General features: G+C 47.5%; 1 protein-coding gene across 3 annotated transcripts; it reads right to left on the reverse strand.

The window, feature by feature from the left end:
- Positions 1-9797, reverse strand: LOC311596192 (histidine--tRNA ligase, mitochondrial). 3 transcript variants are annotated; one of them, XM_084779426.1, is made up of 13 exons: positions 9550-9797; positions 7519-7593; positions 7185-7304; positions 6975-7070; positions 5445-5570; positions 5074-5181; positions 4817-4915; positions 4416-4509; positions 3609-3736; positions 3280-3522; positions 2127-2243; positions 1768-1914; positions 1-1075 (listed from the first exon to the last, which is right to left on the reverse strand). In XM_084779426.1, the coding sequence occupies exons 1-13, from the start codon at positions 9655-9657 to the stop codon at positions 1016-1018; spliced, it is 1521 nt and encodes a 506-aa protein (XP_084635552.1). In that variant the 5' UTR covers positions 9658-9797; the 3' UTR covers positions 1-1015. The 3 variants fall into 3 exon arrangements, with proteins under 3 accessions (XP_084635552.1, XP_084635554.1, XP_084635553.1); XM_084779428.1 differs by lacking the exons at positions 5445-5570; positions 6975-7070; positions 7185-7304; positions 7519-7593; positions 9550-9797 and adding an exon at positions 6730-6951; XM_084779427.1 differs by lacking the exons at positions 5445-5570; positions 6975-7070; positions 7185-7304; positions 7519-7593; positions 9550-9797 and adding an exon at positions 5623-5956.
- Positions 9798-9869: the final 72 nt, after the last annotated feature.

Consider the following 9869-nt stretch of genomic DNA (forward strand, 5'->3'; position numbering starts at 1 on the left):
TTACTTTTAAAAATTATTTTATTCTTAGCCGGGCATGGTGACCCATGCCTTTAATCCCAGCACTTGGGAGGCAGAGGCAGGCAATTGCTGTGAGTTTGGGAGGACAGCAAAGATAACACAGAGAAACCCTGTCTCGAAAAACTATATATATATATAATATATGCACACTTAATCATGTATGTGTCTGTGCATACGTGCACATTAAGTGCAGGTGTCTGTGGAGCCCAGAGGGCCTCAGATGCCCTGGTACTGGAGTTACAGGTAGTTGTAATCACCCTGCTGTAGGTGCTGGGAATTGAACTCAGGTTCTCTGCAAAAGCAATTTGCGCCCTTAACCAGTGAGCTATCTCTCCAGCCTACTAGTTTATTTTTGAAATGTAACACACTTTATGACCACTTCTAGGACAACCTCCAGTGCAGGGTATGGAATAATCCAGAAAATTTAGTGTGGCCAAGGTAATGGTGTCCAAAATCTCAAAAGCCCAGATGGCTAATGTATCATCCATTAAGTTCAATGTTCAGAATTAAATGGCCCCGTCCTCCCACCGTTAACTGAAGAATCAAGACAATGCTGCCGGGTCCTTGGGGCATTGTCTCTGTTCTCTGTCTATTCCTGCTGTCTTTTTAATACTCCACGGAGATCCCATAGTCTGATGTAGACAAATTCTCCAGAATCTGGTTCCCAAGCGAGTCGAAAGGGAAGCTTCTCATGCCAGCGGTTCAGAGTCTTAGCTTGCGGCAAGTCTTCTAGAGTCTTGCTCATAGCAACCATCTTAACATCTCTCGACAGATTTCAGAGGCCTTCAGAGCTGCCTTGCAGCTGCAGCATGCCTCTCTGGCATGACAGCCATGTGCAGTCCAGCAGAGCAGCTGCTAACTCTAATCCACAAGCCCTCAGGACCTTCTCTAACTCTGTATCCAGGACAGACGGAGGCACAAGGCACTTGTACAACATCCATGCTGGCCAGCTGTTGTAAAGTCCACCAGAACTCGGCAGATGGAAATCAGGCAACAATCAACACTCTGACAGTCGCTTCTGAATTTCAGCCACAAGATTTTCTCGATTAATGGTCACCTAAAAAATAAAAGATTCCTTGTGTGACAAAATAGAAAATGATACTAGCGTCTCAGCCAGGTTTTCCAAATTCACTTCACTCTGTATCCATTCTTCCTATTTACACCTGGGACCCATATGGTGGAAAGAAAGAACTGACTACTGACTCTTGCCAGCTGACATACACACAGACAGATGGAATACGTGTACAGTATGCACCTGCGCGCGCGCGCGCACACACACACACACACACACACACACACACACGCACACACATGCGCGCGCGCGCGCGCGCTAACTTAAAAGAAATCTTTTTAAATTAATTTCCTCAGAGAACTTTTTTTTTTTTTTTGGTTTTTCAAGACAGGGTCTCTCTGTGTAACAGTACTGGCTGGCCTGGACTCACTCTTGAAGACCAGGATATCCTCAAACTCACAGATCCGCCTCCCTCCGCCTCTGAGGTGCTGGGACTAAAGGCGTGAGCCACCACGCCTGGCTGAGAACACAGCTCTTACAAGAGCCTGGGATCTGAGAGTGACAGGCTAGGCCTGCTATACCACAGCAGTTGAGAGGCTGAAGCAGGAAGCTCATGAGTTCAAGGCCACCCTGCCTGACACAGTCCCAGGCCAGTCTGGGTTACACGGCTAGGCCCTGTCTTTTAAAAGGTGGGGGTGCAGCATTTAGACCTCTGCATTCTGCCAGCTGCCACTCACTTCTTCTCTGCTGGCCACTGACCGGAGCTTGAGGACACCTTCACTCTGTTCTTGCTCACCAATAATGACCATGAGAGGAATGTGGGCTTTCTCACAGTAGTGCAGCTGGGTTAACAGCTTAGGGTTGTTTTTATATAGCATCTCTGCCTGAAAAGGATAAACAGAGAGGAGGAGACTTAAAGTGATGTTAGCATAGAAGTGGCCAAGAACAGACATTTCCAAGGGAGACAGAAATAAATAGCTAGCCCCCTAGGGTAAGGTAAAATGTCCTGAACACCACTGTAGGCATAGGGTAAAAATGAGCCATGAGCATTGTGCCCACATACACGCAGGCCACGCACACATCAACACCACAATACCTTGATCCCAGCATCCCACAGCTCTGCAATTAGCTTCAAGCGCTCTCCAAGAAAGTTCTTCTGGGGTGTGGCCACAAACACTTGTGTCTCTGTGGTTCGAACCTTCTCACCAGAAAGCTGATAAAACAGAGAGAAGTTAAAACAACAGCCAAGGGTAGCCCTTACAACTGAAATCCCAGCACTCAGGCGGCCGAGGCCCACCGGAGCTCAGAAAGAAGTCCCATTTTAGAATACTCTTTTAAGAAGGAGGTGGCTGGGCTGGGCTCAGCGGTTAAGAACACTGTCTGCTCTTCCAGAGGTCCTGAGTTCAATTCCCAGTGACCACATGGTGGCTCATAACCATCTATAATGAGATCTGGTGCCCTCTTCTGGTGTGCAGGCAGAACATTGTATATGTAATAAATAAATAAATACTTTTTTTAAAAATAAAGAACTTACATTTTTAAAAAGAAGAAGAAGAGGAAGAAAAAGAAGGAGGCCCAGCACTCAGGAGGCAGAGGCAGGTGGATTGCTGTGAGTTTGAGACCAGCCTGGTCTACAAAGCAAGTCCAGGATAGCCAGGGCTGTTACACCGAGAAACTGTCTTGAAAAACCAGAAAAAGAAAAAAAAAAAAAAAAAGAGGAGGAGGAGGAGGAAAAGAGAGGGAAGGAAGGGCTGCAGGGGCTTAGCAGTTAAGAGTACTTGTTCTTTCCGGTCCAAGTTTAGTTCTTAGCACCAAGATGGCGGCTCTCAACCACCCATAGCTGATTTCCCGAGACAGGGTTTCTCTGTGTAGCCTTGGCTGTCCTGGTCTCACTTTGTAGATCAGGCTGGCCTCGAACTCACAGCGATCCGCCTGCCTCTGCCTCCCGAGTGCTGGGATTAAAGGCATGCGCCACCACGCCCGGCTCTGATTTCCCTACTTCTTACCTCCACTGCACAGGTATGCATTCAAGCAAAGCATTCATACACATACAAAGAAGGAATAATTCTTTTTTTAAAAAGAAAAAAAAGTATTTCCTTTGCACTAGCAATTCCAAAAAGCAAAAGGATCAATAAGGAAAAAAAGGGGGAGGGGGAGGGGGAAAAGGGGAGGGGGAGAGGGAGCCCACATGCACCTCCCGACACTAGTTATTAGTTTTCAAGGCCACTTCGCCTCTCCCTGGGACCTACCTTCATCTTCTGCTCCACAAGGTGGAAGATCCTCTCTACTCCAATGCTCAACCCCACACAAGGCACGTTATGGCCATTGGGATCAAACTGGGCTACCAGCCTGTCGTAGCGCCCTCCAGCGGCCACACTACCCACACTCAGAGTCTCCTTTCCAGCCTGAGCTGGAGACTGCAGCAGCACCGCTTCATAGATCACTCCTGTGTAATAGTCTAAGCCCCGGGCCAGACTCAGGTCAAAGGAGATCTATAAAGGAAAGCTGCAGTTAATCTCAGACCAGACACTGGGAAGCCGAAGAGCTCAGCAAGAGGTCCAATCCCAGCCCTGCCTACCTTTTCAGCAATTCCAAATAAAGTCAGGTATTCAAAGAGCAGCTTCAGGTCCCCTAGACCCTGCAGGGCCAGGGGGCTTTGGGACAGTCTGGGATCCTGGAACATCTCCTCCACCACGGACAGCCCCCCTGGGAAGAAAAGTGGGCAAAATCTGTATTACTGACCCAGATATGTTTCATCCAAATTTATCTAGGCTTTGTTGTTGCTGCTGCTGGTGATGTTTTGGGTTTTTGGTTGTTTGGTTCATTGGTTTTGGTTCTGGTTTTAGACAGGTTCTCTCCACACAGCCCTGGCCATCCTGGAACTCACTTTATAGACCAGGCTGGCCTAGAACTTACAAAGATCTACTTTCCCGTGTCTCCTGAGTTCTGAGATCAAAACCATGGCCACCACAGCCAGAATGTATCTGCTATAGCCAGTCTTTCTCATCTTCTTTAAAAAGACCAATCTTGGCTGGGCGTGGTGGCGCACATCTTTAATCCCAGCACTTGGGAGGCAGAGGCAGGTGAATCGCTGTAAATTCAAGGCCAGCCTGGTCTACAAAGTGAGTCCAGGACAGCCAAGGCTACACAGAGAAACCCTGTCTCAAAAAAAAAAAAAAAAAAAAAAAAAAGACCAATCTTGGTCTCACGGCCAAGATGCTCCTCTCTGCTTCTGCCTTTGCCAAGGAGACAGAAAGTAGTTACCATATATAAAAGGGAAATTTTATCCAGGCCAGCCAGACTCTGGAGGTGACCCAGAGGCAGAAGCTGAACACACATCACCCTCGGCTTGTTCTGTCATGGCTCTGAAAACCCTGGTTCTTACCATGACACTGGACAAAATCCCCAATTCGATCAGCCACCTCAGGAGCTAGGCCTTTCTTTGCCACCATCTCATGTCTCACATCTTCCCAAGACATCTGCATTAAGACCCAAACATTAGCTCAGCCCCAAGTCCATCTGTCGCTAACTGAAACAGGACATCTCATTTTCCTCCGGTATGGACAGTGGAAGGAACTAACAGTAGATCCAGTACAACCAGAGACAACGTAGGAAATCCAGCCACAACCCCCCACTGCATGGCGTAACTCAGACCTTGCTTTAAAATGTCCCTTTAACCTTTTTACTTTTTCATGAACAGCCACTTCCAGCCATGGCCTCCTTACTCTTCCCCCCCATGGCATGGCTCCCCCGCGGGACCTATTTAAAGCATGTTTTCTTTGTTACCTTGTCCAGTTTGTCCATTGAGGAGCAGATGGTACGGAACTTGCTCTCCGGAACACCGCAGACGGCAAACATCCCGTCTACAACCCGCCGGTCATTTACCTGTGAACTCAATGTAATTAACCTATGTCCTGTCAATCAATGCCCTTTCCCTCAAAACAATGGCCACTCTAAATCTCTTGACCCATAAAAGCAATACAAAGACGATTCCACAGGCCCCAATCCAAACTGCTCCTCACTATGTACAAAGCTGGCCTCACCTTAATGAAAAAGTCCCCCAGTTGCAATCCACTTAGGATTTCACACACGATCTTCAAACATTCTGCATCAGGGATCATAGGGTCAAACTCACCAGCAATGTCAAAATCCTACAGAAAAAAAATAAGAAGAAAGCTATGCATGGTGGTGCACACCTTTAATCCCAGTACTCAGGAGGCAGAGGAGGGTGGATTATCAGTGAGTTTGAGGCCAGCCTGGTCTATATAGTGAGTTCTGGAACAGCCAGGATCACATAAAGAGACCCTGTCTCAAAAAACAAACAAACAAAAAGGGAGAAAAACAACCTTCCACTGCTTAGCTAATCCCCAACTTAACCGTTACTAAACTAAGCTGTCCTAGCTGGGCCACTTACACACTGGCAGAACTCCCGGTAGCGTCCCTGGACTATGGCTGGGCTCTCTCGCCGCCAGACCTTACCAACTTGGTATCGTTTCATCTTCTTCAACTTATTCATGGCCAGATAGCGAGCAAACGGGACCTTACAGGAACAGGTTGAGGAAGAAAGACACTGGGCGCAACGTTTAGACCACAGGGCGCACAGGAGGGAAAGCTGGGTTCCTAGGAACCATCCTCATCTTACAGGATGAAAACAAAGGCCTTGCCAGGCTTGTTTGCCACTGGCTCTGAAGCCCAGCAGTGCTCAGTGTTAAAGAAGGCACGTCACTTAAACTGAAAGTTGACCAGAATAAAGAGACAGGACTGACCCAAGAAACTTAGGCCTGGTCCATACCCCCTCATTCACACCACTGCCCAGCTAAAAGGCAGCCGGGCTTCAGAACTGAATTTGCCTACAATTTAAAGCCCTCTTTCTGAAACAGGCCAAAAACCACATGCATACTTCCCAGGAGTCTGTCTTAAAATGTTCAGTGGGTTTTTTTTTTTTTTGGTTTTTTTTTTGGTTTTTTGAGACAGGGTCTCTCTGTGTAGCCTTGGCTGTCCTGGACTCAACTTTGTAGACCAGGCTGGCCTCGAACTCACAGCAATCCGCCTGCCTCTGCCTCCCAAGTGCTGGGATTAAAGGCGTGCGCCACCATGCCCGGCCTTGTTCAGTGGTTCTTAACCGTCCTATGGCTGCCACCCTTTAATACAGTCACTTATGCTACGGTGACCCCAAACCATAAAATTATTTTCATTGCTACTTCATAACTGTAATTTTGCTAGTGTTACAAATCATAAAGTAAATATCTGATATATGGCATATCTGGTATGCGAATCTTGGAGAGTTGGGAGGCACAGGTTGAGAACTACTTCTTTAGTAGTTCTAAGATGGTACAGCAGGGAAAGGGGCTTGCTGCACAAGGCTGGCGACCTAGGCCAGGCGCAGGTGCCCACACTTCTAATCCCAGCACTCAGGGAGGCAGAGGCAGGCAGATCTCTGTGAGTTCGAAGCCAACTGGATCTACAAAGTGAGTCCAGTGCAGCCAAGGCTACAGAGAAACCCTGTCTCAGGGGAAAAAAAAAAAAGACAAAAAACCAAACCAAACCAAACCAAACCAAACCCAAGCCTGGCCACACTGTAGTTAGCATAGAAATGACTCCACCAAGTTGTCCTCTGGTCTTCACACACATGTCCACACAAACACCATCTATACACACATAATAACTAGTTTTCTTTTATATGCATGCACACTTCTAACCATTACTGCAGTTACAGACTTTAGGATCTCTGGAGCTAGGGTCAGTAATCTGCGTTTCTGCAGACTTCCTGGAGAGATTCTCACACGCAGTGAAGTTAAGTAACAGGTTAGGTTCTGTTGGCAGTACTGCCTTCTGGGAAAAAGTGGCACGAAAGATGCTCTCAACGTCCCTCTACTCCTTCTGCCCGAGAAAGCGCTCTGGGTGTGGGGAGAAAGCAGTCAGGCTGCAGCACTGAGAAGGATACAGTCAGGTCATAGCGGAGAGACAGCAACTCTCCCCCCTGATCCTTCAGGTCATACATGAGGCCACAGTTCTCTTCATACTTCTCGGTGAGCATCTCCTGCAAGGGTCCGACAGAGAGAGCTGCACTTCAGAGCCCTGGCTGCAGATGACAAGCCCGGTGGGACCCTGGAGGCGGCTGACAACGGGGCTCTCAGGGCCCTCCCGTCCTTACTGTTAGCTCAAATGCTGGCGTATCCAACCCCTGTGCCCCATGACGTTTGAAGCAGCTGATAATCTTAGCAAGAATTTTCTCCCTCACCACCATCTGTTGAGGACTTAAATCCCTGGTGCCCTGGAAAACAAAAGCAGCCAAAATAAAAAAAAATCTAGACCATTTAAGACTAAAAGGTAAGTCGTGTCCATAATCTAAGGTTCGAAACTAATTTGAGCTCCACTTAAAAAATTAAATTAAATTTAAATTTAAAAAAAGGTTTAAACGGAAGAGGCAAAGACAGTGGGCTTGCCTGCACTGCGCTCTGACAGAGACAGTGGGCAAAGGGTGTTACCTTTGGAACCTTGATGATAAAATTGGGTTTCTCTCGATGTGGTTTCACTTGGGATGTTAGCACTGCCTCTGCAACCTGGCAGAAAAAGGAATATGAGATGTGCCTTCTCTGGACCCTGGCCAGACCTGTGACATCTTTGGCCCCGTGGACCACCACCCTGAAAAGACCTTTGACCCCATGTGAAAAAAAAAGTTTCCTGAACCCCATTTTGTCCTCCCTGATCTCCTTCCACCCTCAGTAAATCAGGTTGAATTTCCAATCATACCTATATCTACTTACTACATAAGCTTCTTCACTTAAACGTCTGAAAAAGTTGATGCACTATGAATAACAAAGACACGGAGGGCCACAACTGCCACCACTAAACTTCTAGAAGTAGGGATTCGACCTCTAGTTTTCAGCAGGACGTGGTGGCATACACATGTAACCCCAGCACTTGGGAGGCAGAAACAGAAGGATCTCTGTGAATTCAAGGCCAGCTTTCCCACATAATGAGTTACAGGATGGCCAGAGCTATATAGTGAGACCCTGTCTCAAACAAATAAAGAAGAACTCCAGTTCTCAGTTCTTAGTCAAATAGCAAAAAAAGGTGCTGCATGCCTTTAATCCCAGTGTGTGTGTGTGTGGGGGGGGGGGGCAGATCATTATAAACGGCCTCCAGGACAGCCAAGGCTACACAGTGAGACCTCCAACTCAAAAATACATACATACATACATACATACATACATACATACATACATACAGTAATTTATCAAACCTGGAGACAAGGTAAATAAAGCATAAAAACAGAAACAACCTAAGAAAAGGAACAAGTCTGGGCTGACAAGATGGCCCTGTGAGTATCCACCAAGTCTGGCCATCTGAATTGGGTCCCTGAGCCCCACTTACATGTTTGGAAGAGAAAACCAATTCCCACAATTTGTCCCCTGACTCGTTTACACACATACACTATAAAACCTATGAAATGACAGGAATAAAATGTCCTGGTTGAACTAAGGGGGCGGGAAGAGACCAGTGAAATGCTGTGACTGAAAACGAACTGAAGCTCTGAGCCCTGCTGAGCATGACACAAGGCATCCGCTTCCCTTAGTAACGATCACTGAGTTAGTGATAGTAAGACGGCTGGTGGCTGCAGGTGCTGGCCGCTTACCGCGACCGAATCAGTTCAATCCCCAGACTGCACAAGGTGAAGCAAAGAGCAGAAACGTGCGTGGCACACCAGCACCCACACACGCTAATTACTAGATAAGTGTACTTCTATTAAAAAAAAAAAAAAAGAATCGGACCTAAAGACCCACAGATTTTATGCCCTTCCAGAAATACAAATGGTGGTAACTCCATACTTTGGAGAGTCTCTTCCCAAAGAGAAGTCTGAGCTCAATTCTCCATCCCTTATTCTAATTCCAAAATGCAACTATCTCTGAAAAGGTTTCTCTGAGCTCCGTTTTAGGGTTAATTCTCTTAATGGGTATAATAAACTCAGTTCATTTATGGTTTGGGGAGACTGTCTATACAGATTTGCCTCAAATTCTCACATGTTCAAGAATTTCAGAGGACTGAGAGAAAACCTCATTATAATACCGGGTTGCAATGTATCCATAGGAATCACTTAACCCTGTGGAGATAAAAGCCTCAATCGCTTAGAGTTCTCCAACAATAAAATGACAAAAGCACCCAAAACGCTTAGTTCAGTGCAGGTACAAAGTGGCTAATCAATAAAAACCAAATTCACTGCTGGAGAGATTTTTCTTTTAAGAGGATCTGGGTCCCATCCCCAGCACCCACATGTGGCTCACCGCGGCCCACAACTCCAGGCTCAGGGACTCCTACGCCCTCTTCTGGCTTCCGGTGGCACCAGGCGCGTACGCAGGGCACGCAATCGCGCAGGCAAAATACCCATACATATAAAGGAAATAAACTTTTTTTAAAAAATTAAAAACCAATTGTAATAATACAATATAGACTGCGAGTCAACGCTGTCAGGCCAGGAGGCTCCACCTAGAACGGCGGGGCCGGCTCAGGTGGCTCACCTGGCTGTGACAACCGACCGCCCGGATGCACACAGCGCGGGGAGGTCGCAGGAGCTGGCGGAGCAGCGCAGCCCAGACCCCACGGTGCAGGGGCCCCAGGTGGGGCATCGTGCAGCAGGACGCCGGCTTTCTGGAACAGGAGCCAAGGGCCTGGGATCCAAGCCCGCCCAATTTCAGGAAGGCTACGAAGAGCTAGAAACATCTGAGGTCAGAGTTAGTCCGGAGGGGTGGAGCTTGAACTCCGAGTGTCTCACGCTCCCTCACCCGGAAGTGTTTCCCCCAACCTCTCGCCAGAGACGCTCTAGGCACTAAAGCCGGTG

The sequence above is a fragment of the Acomys minous genome, assembly GCF_964271855.1.
Source record: "Acomys minous genome assembly, chromosome: 4".
Classification (NCBI taxonomy): domain Eukaryota; kingdom Metazoa; phylum Chordata; class Mammalia; order Rodentia; family Muridae; genus Acomys; species Acomys minous.

Coding starts and splice junctions, on each gene's coding strand:
- LOC311596192 (XM_084779426.1), bottom strand. CDS start 9,657: ATGCCCCACCTGGGGCCCCTGCACCGTGGGGTCTGGGCTGCGCTGCTC. Junction 2,244..3,279: donor TTGTGGAGCAGAAGATGAAG/GTAGGTCCCAGG, acceptor CTGTTTTATCAG/CTTTCTGGTGAGAAGGTTCG. Junction 1,915..2,126: donor TGTGGGATGCTGGGATCAAG/GTATTGTGGTGT, acceptor TATCCTTTTCAG/GCAGAGATGCTATATAAAAA.